Raw genomic sequence first — 16,511 nt, forward strand, 5'->3', positions numbered from 1 at the left:
ATCACTGTTATTATCATTAAATGACATTGACCACAATGATGCCACATGACACAACAATAATATAAATGTGGCAATTAAAAGATAGGCACTGTCACCCTTTGGCGACTTCTTGGAGACATGGCCAGCTGAAAAGTGTTTTCCATATTCTAGGAATTCGAATGGCATCCGGGGCAATCCTTTTTCATGCCTAATCTATGTCGATACTCCATTCGGCAGGAAATTTGAGTGATGTAGGTGTACGAATGCCATACAATAGCTTTCATAACTATTTCGTTCGGCTGTGTAGCGATATTTCAGCATTCACATTAAAGAATAATTGCTCAATCCTACATAACACAACTCTAGGGTGCCATTTTCGGCCTCAAAACGACGATTAGACTCTCCTAGAAATATTCAAGTACAACAATCTCCGTCCATTTCTTGGTTAAGAGCCTGCGCAAAAGTTTAAGGGATAATATGATGTCACAGACTAACACATAGTCATTTTGCAGTTTGAGTAATGGAGGACACTGAATCAAGGAAAACAAGTGTAAAAAAAAAACAGACTTCCACTTCGAATTTTCATTCCAAATTTCGTGAGAGTGGTAAGTAGCCGGTAAGGATTGTAAAAAGTGAAAAATCTGGCAAATGCTAAATTTGGTCTCAGTAGCACTTTAAAGACAAATCTTATAAAAACAGTCCAGCCCAACAAATATTTTATAAATGTTTCACCTAAGTACAAGTGTGCGTATCTTCTGAGTTAATGGTGCTTTGCATGTTGGGCAATTTACACCCTTGACACGACAGTCGAACAAGTTTGCTTTCTTTAAAAGACAGAAGAAAAAGATGACAGCAATCATGTCGCCATACATGTTAAAGGTGTGATTTGTAGGAATATAGTTTCTCTTGGTTTCAAGTGTTTAACTTACAAGTAATAATACTATGGTTTTTGAGAGACAAAAAAGGTGCATAACATGTATGGGTACATTACAGGCCACTTACCTCCTCAGCTGGGTACACATACTTTTCCATAAAAGCATTCATTTTTTTGTAGAGTCTTTGAGCCTTCACAGATGGCTGGAAGATGGAGGACATATTTTCCATGGGCATCTTTTGTTTACTTAAATTAAATTAAAAAAATTAATATAAGTTTGCAAGATAGTTGATGTTGAAATTTTCATAGAGGAAAAACTTGTTTTCAACAAAGATACGGTAAATCACAACAAATTAATTCTAATTTAAAATTGTCTTAAACATTATAGTTCCAAGGTATTAAAGGTATAATAAGGTACAAAGATTGTCCAAGCATTATGGACCTAATTAGAAACATTCATTTGATAATTTAAAGTACAGTTTAGGCACAAGGTAAGATAAAAGTATTTTAGGACTTACTGGGCCTGAAGGGCCACCTTTAATCCAGCACATGCCAGTGGCTCAACAAGATTTCCAAACAAAGAAGCATTTTTAGCACTTGCATTTCCATGGATGGCCCTTGCATAGATTCCCTACAGGATACAATTCATACCATAATGTGTGACAGAATGCCTTAGACTGAAACAGCAGCTGGTCAACAAGCCATCTATTGCTAAGATCATAATTTGTAATTGTATACTTCCAAATAATAACATGATCCCATCTAAAAGTAGTCTACTAAGATCAAGAATAAGGTTAGATGCTCTTACTCATAAAGGCAACATTGTGACTACAATTTTAAAAGAGAAGGCCATGGACTTCAGGCATAACAAGACATAATATGAAATGTTCTATTAATGATATAATTGGTTGCTAGGAATTATTAGTATATACATAAGACAAAAAGAAAACAATACTGTACAAAACAAAGTAGGAAAAGAGAAGGGTCTGGTATAGTTGATTTCGAGTGTAATTAACAAAGCTCATTAACTCATTTTTATAGAAGAAAATTAAGTACATACTTATATACAAGTATATGTCAAATACTTAGTAAACAGAAAAAAAAGAGTGAAATGGTAACTCTAGCACAGTATGTCCATAGACATCTGAAATAGGAGGCAATTTGCTACAAATAATTCAAGTTCCCACACATGTTTATTTCCATCTTGTGCAAATTTTAGATTTATAACAGATAAATGTTTGTAGGGGCTGCTCCCAGCCAAATTTTGGATATGTTTTCAATATCATCCAGATCAACAAGATCTTGTAATCAATTTAATATTATTAGGGTAAAGTCTGAACTTAGAAGAAGACTGAAAACCACTATGGCGAGCTCAGGACTCCCTCTTTAAATATTTTTTAATAATAATAATATAGAGGCCCAAATATCTGGAACTTTATAAATAAAAAAGTTAAACTATGTGATGTTAGCAAAGAAGGTTTTAAAGCAATACTTAGAAAACACTCGAAAGATATTTAAATTTTTCATTCAATAAGGAAGCTATTGTAATTTCAAACAAGAATGATGACTACTTTTTATTAATTTTATTCATTCATCAAGTCCATTAATAAGTTTATTTATTATTATTATCTATTATCTATTTTAATCTATGCCTGCCTACAGGAGTACTGTTATGAGGTGTCTAATCTCTGTGGCAACTTTCGTGAAATTAGGCATAAGGAGTAATTGTAATTGTGATTGTCTTAGTCTATATTTTATTTCATCTATTTTAAATAGTTTTACATAGCAGGTCCACATCAGGTGATAGCTGCTGATGCAACTATTACTTAATTTTTGTAATTTTAACCTGCTTTATCAAATAAAGAATTGATTGATTAATTGATTGCTTTCAGTCAGATGTAGGAATATTAATGCAAATATAATCATGCTGTACTTGCCATAAAAAACCATACTTGATGACAAACTAAAATAAGCCCCTGATAAGTGACCAAGCTCTGTCAAGTAGCCATCTTTTGTCATTTCCAGAGTGGCTACCTAATAAGCATTTCACTCGAATAACATTACCTGGGCTATAGCTGCCACTCTAAAAAATGACAATGCAATGTAAAAGTTCCAATGTTGAGGAAGGATATCCCCAAGTCCTCTCAATTCACAGTACTGAGAAATAAGATCCTTTTCTGATGGAATTCCTGGGGCCAAGAACCCTATCAAGAGAGAAAAAAAGCTCTATAATGCATTGCTTATGCACTCCATGTGGCAGTCCCATTGGTTGCAATAACAAGTACAAAAAAGTTTGGGGAGTGATTTTACACAGCCAAAGTTGCATTTGGCAGCTGGTGTTGGGCACTCATGTAGCAGGCTGTAGCCTTTAATCCTAACAACTGCTGTGGTTAGCATAATAAATCTTTAAACTTTAAACTTTACACTTTAATGATAAATACTCCCAAAAAAAAGGTTTTTCAGTACCTATTTACAAATATGAATGCTAACTATATCTGACAAGCTATTGTTAAATTCTAAATTCTAACTGTCACTCGATCATTAGTTCATGGCAAGTTTCAGGACTTTCTTAAAGGCCTTTACAGATGTAACGTTTCTCAGGTCTTCGTCTCACATGTTCCACAGAGATACTGTTCTATAGGCAAAGCACCTTTGGCCGGTAGCTGATCTGAATAATGGAATGTCAATCTTCTCATTATTATGAGTTATGCTATTATGTACAGAAGATCATTTTTTAAACTTAGCACATAGATATTCAGGAGCTAAATTGTTGACACACTTATAAGCTATAACAGCATCTCTGAATTTGAGTATTTTGTCAACTGGAAGCCAGTTGAGTTCATCCAGTAATGGCGTTACATGGTCAAATTTCAGAGCGCCACTGATGATTTTGCAGGCGAAATTCTGGAAGAGTTGCAGCTTTTGCATGTTCTTAGACGAGGTATTAGACCACATGGACAAACAGTAAAACATTTTGCTAAAGACAAGAGATGTAATAATTAAAACTAAAGTCTCTCTATCAAAACAGTATTTCACGCAGTTGATCTGAACCAGTCTAGTCATGCAAGAAGAGACTAAGTGGGAGATATGAGTGTCATAGGTCAGATGTGAATCTATGTATACTCCTAGATCTCTTGCCGATTTGACGGCTGTGAGAGTCCTTCCAATAAATGAAACAGTAAAATTAACAGAATGTTTACTTATCATTTGCTTAGTGCCAATCAACATGAGCTTTGTTTTCCCAGGGTTTATTAACAAATCATTTGCACAACACTAGCTGGCAACGTTATGCAAATCATCTTTGAGCTTGAACTTAGCGTCAATGACGCCGGCTACGGAAAAAGATAGCAAAACTTTAGAGTCATCAACATATCACTCGAGCTAGCAGAATTGAGTAGCATTTGGCAGATCATTTAAATAGATACAGAAGAGGAGCGGCAAAAGAATTGCTCCCTAGGGGACTCCGTGTGTGTGATTGGTAATGGATCTGAAAACACAGAATCTTTACGCACTGATTGGATCCGATCTGAAAGGTAGCTGCGGAACCACTGAACTATGGTGGGTGAAGCACCTACAGTGGAGAGCTTCTGGAGTAACTTATGATGGCAAATACTGTCGAAAGCTTTTGAGGGTCGAGTAAGACTAATGCGCTGATTTCCTTTTTGTCCATCGCCTCTAAAATTAGATCCGTAGTATAAATATTCAAGGTCTCAGTTGAATGGAATGACTTATTGCCGCTTTGATGGAATGACAAACGGTTACGTGACGTTAAGTTAGTGATAAATTGTTCTAGAACAATTTTCTCACAAATTTTAGATGTAACATTAAGTAACGAAAATGGCCGATTGTTCAGAGGTTTTTCGTGATCTCCCTCTTTTAGGACTGGGATGACCTCAGTGATCTTCCAGTCTGATGGAAAAGTAGAGGTACTGAGTGAGCAGTTGATTATCTCAGTAATAGGCCTGAGTATTACTTGTAGGGCGTGTCTTTGAAAACTCTAGCTTTGGTTTTGTCGGGTCCTGGTGCTCTGTTTAAAGGTAAGGACAAGATGACACGCCTCACAATTTCGATGCTCACGGGAGTGAACTCGAAGCAATCATCAGAAGATGATATAAGATCTGGTGTAAATGAGTTTGAAGGCATGATATTATTTCGTGATGCCAGCTTTGCAACAGCTTCAGATATGTACAGAAACACTATCTACAATGTGTGTTTGCTATAATGGTGAATTTGTTTTTAGTGCTCTCTGTTTCATTACTTTTTATAATAATAATAATAATGGTCTATTAAACTCTCTTGCAGTAACTTACTGAATTAACGAGTTATGATACAATGAAAACTTAATAAGAACAACTATGTACATTTCTGTATACATTAAGTACAAGTTATATACACCACACGGAACATACATCACATTTGTTAAAAATATTTAAAAGTTAAAAAGTCTTTGGTGCGCTTCGTTCAACAGGTAGTAAGGTTTCTGTAAAGATACAACTGGTCTGATTTGTGTCTGAGGTTATAGGGACAGGTATCGTCTAAGCGTGTTGGTAGAAGAGGATGGAGAGGGTGGTTTGAGTCCTTCATTTTGCACATATACGCTTTACATATCTTATCTCTTCTATACGCAAGGGTCTCCACCCGTGCTAACTCAAGGGCTTCTGAGTAACTATCGGCACATGGGAAAATTATCTTAAGCGCTCTTTTCTGTATGGATTCAATTTTGTCAGAAAGATAACCTGGAATGGATTGCCATACTGGTACGGCGTACTCCATAACAGATCTAACAGCACTTGTATAGACCTTTAACATGCTACCTTGGTCAACACCGGCTCCACGTAGAATACGTAGAGAGTAGAGCTTCTTGCAAGCTTTTTTATATAAGTAGTTAACATGACTATTCCACCTAAGGTCGCTATACCCACAAGTAAAGAGTTGCAGTATTCAAAACGTGATAATACAAAACTCTTGTAAAGAAGTAATATGGTATTCTCCGGTACTGTAAGTGCTTAAGGCAGCGAAGTGCGCCTATCTTAGAATATACTCTTTCTTAAACATGATATTTATATGTTCTTTAAAAGACAATTTAATTTGTTATCTAAACATATTCCAAGGATCTTTATGTGGTATTTAATGTCAACGGGAGTGCCAGCAAACTCTAGGTCATATCAATAGGATGAGTTCCCAAGGATCACCGCTTGGGTCTCGTCCTCCTTGACCTGTAAATAGTTAGAGACAAACCAGGAAGATAGCCTTCCCATGTCTTGGTTTAATAAGTGTTGAAGAACAATTGGGCCATTATCCGCCGTATATTGGGTTGTATCATCTGCATAGAGGCAGAAGGAAGAAACGGTGACAGTTTCGTTTATGTTGTTCATAAAGATGTTAAGAGGCTGTCCGCATAAGAACCAACCACTTGAATTTCGGTCGATCACAGAATTCCCTCAAATTTTTACTGAGATATTTGATCTAATCTATCGGCAAAAATTATATTTATATGGTTCGTAATGCTATTTTATCAAATTTTTGGCGACGAGATGCGAGGACGGTCAAAAACAAAGAAAAGTGTTTATTTCAGAGTTAATTTTCAGCGTTTCGCTGGAGGCTCTAAACACTTACGCCTTTGTTTAAATAGCATATATCGGACATATGGTATCATTTTACATCTCTTCTGTTGATTAGTAGAAAAATATGTAAATTCTGACCAAAAAAATTAAGAATTACGCTATTTTGAAAATACCACACAAACAGTACTTTCCAAATTTGGGCTAGTGTGCTGTTGTTCCAAGACACTTTTCTCAAAAGTTTAACGGGATCTGGAGTCCTCACCACTGTCCATGTTTAGTACTAGGGCTGGTGTGCCGAAAACAATAAAAACATTTTTGGCAACTAGTCTTTTCGAGCAACAGGAGCTCGATGAACTTTACTAATTTTCAATGTTGAAAGTGCATATGACCTAAAAGTATAACGGGATCTGGAGTCCTCACCACTGTCCATGTTTAGTACTAGGGCTGGTGTGCCAAAAACAATAAAAACATTTTTGGCAACTAGTCTTTACGAGCAACAGGAGCTTGATGAACTTTACTAATTTTCAATGTTGAAAGTGCATATGACCTAATTTATGCATATTTGTGGTTACTCCATTCCTCGCTCAAAATCAATGTTTAAGACAGTGCTTATTCTCAAAACTAGCATGGTTGTTTTGTTAAGGTGAAGATGTCCATAAATTCATCCAAACGCCCTAAATTTAGCAATTACGAAGGTAGAAACAAACATCTGTGACATTATGTTTAACTGTCTCATGCAGGCTGAAACATGTTGACCAAATTCAATTAAGTTAGTCTTGACCGCTGTCTTATGCTATAAAAAAACTTAAATTGCTGTCAGTTACAGATTTAGAAACGTTCATTCAAAATATGTAGAACCTCATGTCTTATCCGTGCTTGACAACATCTCCACAAAAATGGGTTGATTCAGTCATGTGTCACGCTCTTTACATTGAGAATCGATATCACGGATCCATTTTTTACTACAACGCACGCATGTATTTTCGAGTTGTCGAAAGAAATGGTTGCGTCAGAAGTCTTCTTTTTATGAAAAAATTACCTTATCGTGTAACAGAAAATGTAGGTTTATGGAAAACATATCAGCAGTGCCGATTTCAGGCAGAAGCTCAACGGAATGTCCTTGTTTTTAGGTGATACAGCTAAGTATAGTACAAGTATTATTCACTTTTATTGCCGTCTTTTGATTTTGAATATCACCTCTAACTTTTATCTTTTTTATTATTTCCTTTCTGTCTCGTTTTTGTGTGTGTATGTGTGTGTGTGTGTTTTTTCCCCCTTGGTCTTTCATTAATATGGCTTATATCCATGAGACCACAACAAAGCATCGTGTACGCCTTGAGATGGGCAAAGTAGATCACTTTCTAGAATTTGTAAATAGACCGTACTTTTATCAAGATGTTTCTTATGGTACCAAGATACTTTTCCTAGATAATGGCAACAAGATCGAGATGCCAAATGTGGTAAGAACCCTTACTAGGTCTACAATGATTGAACAGTACTTGGAGTACTGCAAAGGACAATGTCACGAGCCTCTGAGTAGGTCCACAATGTTCAAAATATTAGAAATTCGAGAAGCATCTCAACGTAAGTCACTCCAAGGCCTAGATAACACCGCTGCCGATGGTGCGGAGGGCTTTCAGAAACTTGAAACACTGGTTGAAACTCTTGAGAAAGGAGAAATGGAAATGCAGGGGTGCCTGTATGTTCGTCAAAAACTACGAGATGCTAAACACTATCTCAAAACTGACTACCACCCACACTGTCAACCCGAAGACTCCACTTGTGCAGACCAGTCGAACGTTTGCGCTAAGTGATCCTGTAGAGCCCGACTTTTAACATCAATGTTTGCATGAGCACCAATCCACTTGCGGTGACTGTCAAGGGCTGAAGAAGGTTTTACAAGATGTGAGACGATGAATGGAAGGTTCATCCTGGACACCTTACAACTTAGACCAACGAGAAGATCTCCTGTATGATTTCAACCAGGCCCAGGAGAATATCTTGCTTTGGAAAGTGCATATCATGCGCTCAATAAACCAGGAGAAGGCAAAACAAGATGCAATGAAGTTACCACATGCAGAGTCCGCTATTCTGATTATGGACTGGGCAATGAAGTTTCTCCAAATGAAATATCGTGAGAAACAATCCAACTGGTTTGGAAAGCGTGGGATAAGCTGGCATATATCCACCCCAATATCTAAGAATGCCACCTCTGGAAAACTGATGTCGCATGCTCATATCTTTGACCCATGCCAACAGGACTGGTATGCGGTTTGTTCCATTATTGAGAACACACTGGAAGTTGTAAAGAAGGAACATCCCCAAATTAGTGAAATTTACAGAAGGAGCAATGAAGCAGGATGTTACCACAACAACTTTATCTTGTCGGCCGTTAGGGATGCAGGGAAACGAATTGGTATTGCAGTCATGTGATATGACTTTTCTGAACCCCAGTATGGAAGAGATGTCTGTGATCGGATTCTTTGCCCGATGAAGTCAACAATCCGATGATACTGTAACGAGGGACATAATGTAGTTTCTGCCAAAGATATGTGTGCAGCACTCTCAGAACATCCTGTTAGAGGTACAACTGCCTGCGTTTGCTCAATAAACCAAACTGAAAAAACCCGAAGTACAAAAGATACACGGTCTTAGTAAATATGACAACTTCAAGTTTGAGGGGGAAGGAATGCGAATATGGAGAGCTTACAGCATAGGGCAGGGAAGGCTGATTCCTTACCAAGATTTAGTCATCAGGCCTCAAGGTTCTTCATGCCTCATTGCTAATGAAAAATTCTTTCTGCTCAAAGAGGCTCGGCTCCATAAGGTGACAAAAAATAGTGATGGTGAACAAGCGAATGGTCTTTTTGCCTGTTCTGACCCAGGATGCAATACAGTGTTCAAGAAATTCAGTGAATTAGAAAGTCACCTCGATGTGGACCGCCACTGCCAAATTCTTCGAAAATCTGATACAGTGTACGACAAACTCAGAAGAGACTGGGTGGAAAAATTCCTCCGTGTTAACGACGAGGAAATCAACAGTGCACCAGTAAAATCTAGTGATGAGCGATAGCACCGGCAAGAAGCTGGTAGTCCTAGCAGTGATATGCTGCTTGGTTGGGCACTACCTACATAAGCCACGAAGCCAGAAAGCCGTGTGTCTCACTTCTGAAGTTAAACAGTATCTTACAACAAAATTTGACCTTGAAGAGAGAACCGGTACGAAGGCAGCTCCCGGAAAAGTAGCTGCAGACATGAGAACGGCAAGAAACTCAGAGGGTTCCCGCATGTTTGAAAGGAAGGACTGGCTAACAAAGACTGAAGTGCAGGGGTTTTTCTCGAGACTGGCGGCTGCAAGAAGACAGGGAAGCCGAGAAATTGAATTGGAGGAAGTTTACGCAGAGGAAGAGGAACTAAACTTTCCACATTCTTAGAAGGATGTGACTGTAACTGATAAGAAAAGGTCTAAATCTTAAATAAGAATGTAGAACATTGTTTGATCAGTTTTGATTAGGACTGGTTCAGCGTACCCAGGGTTTCAGAACATATCGAGGAGTAGAGCTTTACTTTTCTGGTAGCAGAGAGACTAGTTGATAAAACAAAGAAAATATAAAAATAGAGGAAAATGGTGAAAACATAGCTGCAAATGCTTCCGCCGACTCAATCAATCAATATTTTGAAACCCATATAAGTCACGCGATGTAATTAAATCTCTCCAAACTCATTTACCTACAAATTATAATAACCAAGTAAGAAATTAAAGGTCATTTGAATTTAAAGAGACAAATAGACGGTGAATCACCGGCAATGATTATTGATACTAAAGAGAAAACTTAATTCATTCATCTTTTAGTGGCCACTGATTTCGTATTTTACTTTTTTTACTTTACTAACTATGCGTAAAAACACGGGCATTTCAACCTGCTTGCCATCTAAAATCTACATCGTCATAATTGTCTACCAAAAAATTACTTTTTGGTCCATAATGAGGCAAATTCCAGAATAAAAATATAGGAAAATTATCACTCTTGACACAAACCATTTCTGTGCGATGTATTTAAATTTGAATGTAAAGAGCGTGACACATGACTGAATCAACCCGATCTAGTGGAGATCTCTGGTAAGACACGAAGTTCTCTTCATAATAACATATATTGAATGAGCATTTATAAATCTATAAATGACAGCAATATTAGTTTTTTACAGCATAAGACAGCGGTGAAGACATACTTAATGGAATTTTGACAACATGTTTCCGCTCTCATGGGACAGTCAAACAACTTCACACAGATGTTCATTTCTACCTTTGTAATTGCTAACTTTGGGGCAAGTTTAAATGAATTTATGGACATCTTCACCTTAACAAAACAACCATGCTAGTTTTGAGAATAAGCACTACCTCAAACATTGATTTTGAGCAAGAAATGAAGTAACCACAAATGTGCATAAATAAAGTCATATGCACTTTGAACATTGAAAATTAGCAAAGTTCATCGAGCTTCTGTAGCTCGAAGAGACTAGTTGGCAAAAATGTTTTTATTGTTTTCGGCACACCAGCCCTAGTACTAAACATGGACAGTGGTGAGGACTCCAGATCCCATTATACTTTTGAGAAAAGCGTCTTGGAACAACAGCACACTAGCTCAAATTTGGAAAGTGCTGTTTGTGTGGTATTTTCAAACAGCATAATTCTTCATTGTTTGGTCAGAATTTACATATTTTGCTACTAATCAACAAAAGAAACGTAAAATGATACCATATCTCCGATATATGCTATTTGATCAAATGCATAAGTGTTTGAAGCCTCGCATCTCGTTGCCAAAAATTTGATAAAATAGCATTATGAACCAAATAAATATAATCTTTGCCGATAGATCATATCAAATATCTCACAGTAAAAATTTGAGGGAATTCTGTGATCGGCCGAAATTCAAGTGGTCGGTTCTTACGCAGACAGCCTCTTAAATAGTAAAGGACTAAGGAGACTTCCCTGTGGAATGCCATATCGTACCAGTGACCAGCTAGAGCACTTCTTGTTGTATATCACTCTCCTTTGCTTGCGACCATGCAGATATGACCTTAAGAGTTGAAGAGCCAGTTCCTGAACGCCATAAGCCTTTACATTTGCAAGCAGTAAGTTATGGCATATACAGTCAAAAGCCTTGGACATACAAATCGATGGCAATCACACCCATCTCCTTCTTTTCGTCAAGGGCTCTTCTCCAATCAACTGTCAGTTTGATCAGTGCCGTAGCGCATGAGTGTCCCTTGAGGAAGCCTGACATGTTACATGAAAATGTAGGTGTGAAAGAGGCATACAGCTGATCAAACATTACATTTTCAAATAGTTTGGAGATTGCCAGAAGGACACTGACCGGTCGATAGTTGTTCTTGTGGTTACTTCATTCTTTTTGTGGACAGGGGTGACATAACTCATTTTCCAATCACTTGGAAGAGTACTTGTGCGAATACAATAGTTAAACAGATTTGTCAGAGGTGTAGTCAGGGCTGCAGCTGATAGTTTCAGAATCTTCGGAGAAAGGCCATCCTGGCCAGTAGCTTTCTTGGCATTTAAGTTGTCTATTATGACTTCCGTTTTAATTTCTGCAAAATTAAAATCAAGTAAGTACTCCTTGTTCTTTATTGCTGCAATGCTGGGATGGTCACTGAAATCCTCTTCTGTGAGATTCAAGACTGATTCCTGTATTCTCAGACTTGCAAAGAAATCATTTAGGACAGCACTCAGATTAGATATTAGTTGCCCATGGTCCGAAAGGCGGATGTCAGCAGAGCCATCGATATTTGATTTGCTATTTGGGAGGAGCAGTTCATCTTTTTCCAGAAGAGACCAGTGGTTGGTGTTGCTGAGGCCATATCAGCACAGAAATCCTTTATTGCCCTTCTCTTCATTGCTGTGACTGAGTTTCTTTGTTTCCTGTATTTAGACCAATTTGAATCTGTTGGTACAGAGTGAAACTTCTTGTAAAGTCGATTTCGTGTTTGAATCTGTTTTTGAATGTCGGGGCTGATCCACAGCAATTGGTTGTTGTGAAGTTGTATTTGTTTCACAGGAGCATGTTCGTTGAGGACCTACTTGAGCAGGCCAGACCAATGAGACCATTATATTGTCAAAGTTTTGGAAGATGTAACAGCTGTTCCATGGAACTATAAACTTGAGGACATTTACAATGCTGACAAATTTGGGTTGTTTAATCAAGCACTGCCAAACAAAACTTTAAACCTGAAGTCCAAAAGATGTGCGGGTGGCAAGCAGAGTAAAATCAGGTTTACTGGAATTAATGGCTGCTTCAAATGCAGTGGGCAAAAAACTGCCCATGTTTGTAATAGGAAAATCTGCTCATCCACATGGTTTCAATGGTGTGCAAAACATCCCATGCCGATACCAAGTACAGAAGAAAAGTTGGATGGACAGTGATTTATTTGAGGAGTGGGTGAGAGAACTTGATGAAAAGTTTGTGAGAGAAGGGAAGAAAGTTGCCCCCATTGTTGACAACTGCCGTGTCCACCCACACATTGAAGGGCTTCAAGCTATTAACTAGGTGTTCCTCCCACCCAATACTAAGTCTAGGACTCAGCCGATGGATTAAGGGGTAATCAGGTCTCTAAAAGCCCACTACAGAACCCTAACAGTCCAACAGTACCTTCTTTAAGTGGGGACAAACAACTCTAACACAATTTTCAACACGAGTTTCAGAAAGTTTAATTGCAAATTATATCCAATGACGGCCACCAGCATAGATTGAGGAAACAAACAAACGAAGCAAAACGACACGGTTAAAACTGCAAAGGAAATAGCGGACAAAAACCTATTACAATATAAACTAAGTGTATTTACACTGGGAAAGCCACAACAAATTACATACAAAACTTACACTTGTTGCGATGTTGATGATTCCCTGGCTAGCACAATGCAATGACAAAATATAGTCAAGCTTATGGGACAAAACTGCACAAACTACGATGAACAAAATGGTTTAAATACATCGAGCTAACCGCCTCCCGGTTAGCTCAATTGGTAGAGCACCGGACTGTTGTGCGGGAGGTCGTGAGTTCAAATCCGGTTGGACCAACACTCAGGGTCTTTAATTAACTGAGAAGAAAGTGCTGCCTTTGTAATAATATCTGCAAATGGTTAGACTTTCTAGTCTTCTCGGATAGGGACGATAAAGGGAGGTCCGGTCTCCTGCAGAGTTGGGGTAGGAGACGTTAATTTCCCACACTTGAGATTACTGTGTGATGGATGTCCTCCCCAGGGTGGGATGGGTGGGTAAAAAAGGGGTTAGGTGTCAACTGGAACGAAAGTTCTGTTGCTTTCTCCTGCCATTCCTATGGTGAATGAATTAAACTTAAACTTAAACTTAAACTTAAAACTTGCTATGTTACATAACATTACAAAATGACACCAAGAAAGCAATTCTGCATTTCACCTCCCAGTTCAAGAAGCAACCGTCATTGTTGGAGACCGTAACATTAGCAAATAGTGAAATAGGAATCAAAGGAAAAGCTACGAATCTAGGCATTGTAATGGATAAAAATCTATCTTTTAACGATCATGTCAATGAAACATGCAAAAAAGCAATTTTTGCTATAAGATCCATTGGACGCATCCGTTGATACCTTCCCAATGATGCGTTGAAGATCCTAGTCAACTCCCTTGTAATTTCCAGATTAGACTATTGTAATAGCATTCCATATGGGATACCAAAGTATCAAAGGGACAAACTGCAGAGGATCCAGAATATCGCTGCTCGTATGATAACCGGAACATGAAACACTGACCATATCACACCTATTTTAAAGAACCTACATTGGCTGCCAATCAAAGCAAGAGTTAAATTTAAGATATTACTTATAACTTATAAGATCTTAAATGAGCATTTATCTACTAGTTATTTAGAACCTCTTATACAAGAATACCACCCATCAAGAACACTGAGATCATCAACTCGCTTACAGTTATGCATCCCACCTATTAAATCCAATTCCTATGGTGGACGCGCTTTTTCAGTATCTGCACCGAAACTATGGAACTCAATTCCCGATTATATTAAAAGAGCGGAAACAGTAGAAACATTCAAAACTAAGCTTATGAAATTTTTGTTTAAAAAACATTACTGTTAATTAATTACTTATTCTTATGTCTTAATAATCTTTTGTTAGGCGCATTGAGATTAGAAATGCACCCTATAAGCATCTACTTTATTATTATTATTATAAAGCACCTGCAAAATTTTACTACAAGTAGCACTACAAGAACAATAACCAAAGGAAAAAGAATAAGGCGTTTGCGATCTACAAAGCTGAAGCCAAACTGTGATCTTGGCAGCCGTGAACATGCTCTCAACTGCCTGGAATAAAGTGCCTGAAACGACCACAAAGAATAATTTGAGATGCACAGGTATTTCACAACAGTTGTGGGAATCTGCTGCAAATGACTGTGATGACCCATTCAGAGGTCTGGATGAAGAGCTTGACGTCCCCATTCGTAATTGAATGTGACAACGACGTCCTCACTTTTGACTTTGAGGGGCTGTCAGACCAAGAAATTCTTACAGAATTTCCTTCTTTGGGTGATTGTGGGGCAGAAGATGATGATGACTTGACTATCGAGGAACCGCCCCCACCCAAATGACCTTCCAAATACGAGGTGTCAACACCAACTGATGTGTTTCAAACATACAGTCTGTTTTTAAACAATCAGTTTGTTGACTTTAAGTCCAGCACTGAGAAGTTGTTCAACATTATTGACAGAAACAGAACGGCTCCTAAACACCAGGGACTTATGATTGACTATTTCTCTTATTGTAAAAGCATAAAACCTCTTTGATCAAGTGTTTCTAGTCTTTCTTTCTGAAACCCCTCTAACCCAAAATACTGATAACTCAAAGTAAATTCAATTTCCCTGAGCAATTCAAGTTACGGGGGTTCAACTACATTGCAGTCTCTATGTGAAGATGCTCTAACGCGCTTTAAAACACTTTTTTGGGGGGAGGGGAGACTTTAGCTAGACCACACTAAGAAATTTAAAATTTCTTGAAAGTACATGTGGATGTGCCCCTAATTCAAGAATCTTTGGAAACCAAGCAAGACCATTATTCTTTGTGAGGTGTGTGTAGGGTCTATGACATTGCCTACTAATCAGTACAGAGAAGATGCAAGAGACAGGGCCTATGGTTTATCTTCCTCATCTAAGTAGACTACAATGTCTTACCATTTGTAGATGTCATAGCAAAAGCAGCACATGGTCCCAACCCTCAACCTCCCACTAAGCAGTCTGGTGCACTACATCATGAGGTAACCAAGCAGCAATCATAAGTATCAGTCATCTTGACATCTGATGTTCCATTCAAAAATACAGCCACGAGAATGCAATAGAGAATAGTATCTGTTGTAAGTTCCAGGTTTGCTAGTGTTTTGTTCATCAACAATGACATCAAAAGTGTCATACAAACCATTATAAAAACATGACAGTGCTTTTTCTCTCCCAAGATTAAAAGGGGTTCTGTTGCATGATTTCTGAAATGCCTTAAAGAAACATGTCCACAAGGCATTTTGCCTGGTGTGGATCGTGGGAATTGTATGTTGGGTACTTTGATTGCTTTGTGCATTGGTACAGAGGAGACCACCCACACCAGTACTCCTTGTGAGATTCCCTTGTCTATAGAAGTAGTGAGTTGATTGCCATTCTCAGTCTTCATGGTGGAGCAAACAGAAAGCCTCTAGTTATTTAAATCCACTTTGGAGTTCTCAATCTCTTAATGATCTATGATAGTGAAGGTGTTTCATTTGCCTAAAGACCTATCAGCTAGGGTACCTCTAAAACATTGACACCCCAATTGAGAGTAAATTAATCTATAATGTAGATGTGATCAATCTTCACTTCTTAACCACCTCCCAGTTAGCTCAATTGGTTACAGCGCTGGACTGTTGTGTGGGAGGTCGAGGGTTCGTGCCCCGGCTGGACCAACACTCAAAGTCTTAAAATAACTGAAGAGAATGTGCTGCCTTTCTATCATATTAAGAAATGGATACACATTCTAGTCTTCTTGGATAAGGACAAATAAACTGTAGGT

The 16,511-nt window shown here is 38.0% G+C and overlaps 1 protein-coding gene and 2 pseudogenes across 6 annotated transcripts in view; 1 reads left to right on the forward strand and 2 right to left on the reverse strand.

Moving 5' to 3' along the window:
• LOC111332566 (acyl-CoA dehydrogenase family member 11) overlaps nucleotides 1–16,511 on the reverse strand; it is a 135,719-nt gene that overhangs the window by 72,046 nt on the left and 47,162 nt on the right. For all 6 annotated transcript variants that reach the window (XM_022937924.2, XM_088744373.1, XM_088744372.1 and 3 more), the window contains 3 exons: nucleotides 2,918–3,057; nucleotides 1,372–1,484; nucleotides 982–1,099 (listed from right to left, as the gene is read on the reverse strand). In XM_022937924.2, the coding sequence (XP_022793659.2) occupies nucleotides 982–1,099; nucleotides 1,372–1,484; nucleotides 2,918–3,057 (371 nt within the window). The remainder of the gene's footprint in view (nucleotides 1–981; nucleotides 1,100–1,371; nucleotides 1,485–2,917; nucleotides 3,058–16,511) is intronic.
• On the forward strand, nucleotides 7,710–9,851 carry LOC148716491 (uncharacterized; annotated as a pseudogene).
• Nucleotides 11,435–16,136, reverse strand: LOC148716492 (uncharacterized; annotated as a pseudogene).

The sequence above is a fragment of the Stylophora pistillata genome, chromosome 14 (genome assembly GCF_964205215.1).
Source record: "Stylophora pistillata chromosome 14, jaStyPist1.2, whole genome shotgun sequence".
Lineage (NCBI taxonomy): Eukaryota > Metazoa > Cnidaria > Anthozoa > Scleractinia > Pocilloporidae > Stylophora > Stylophora pistillata.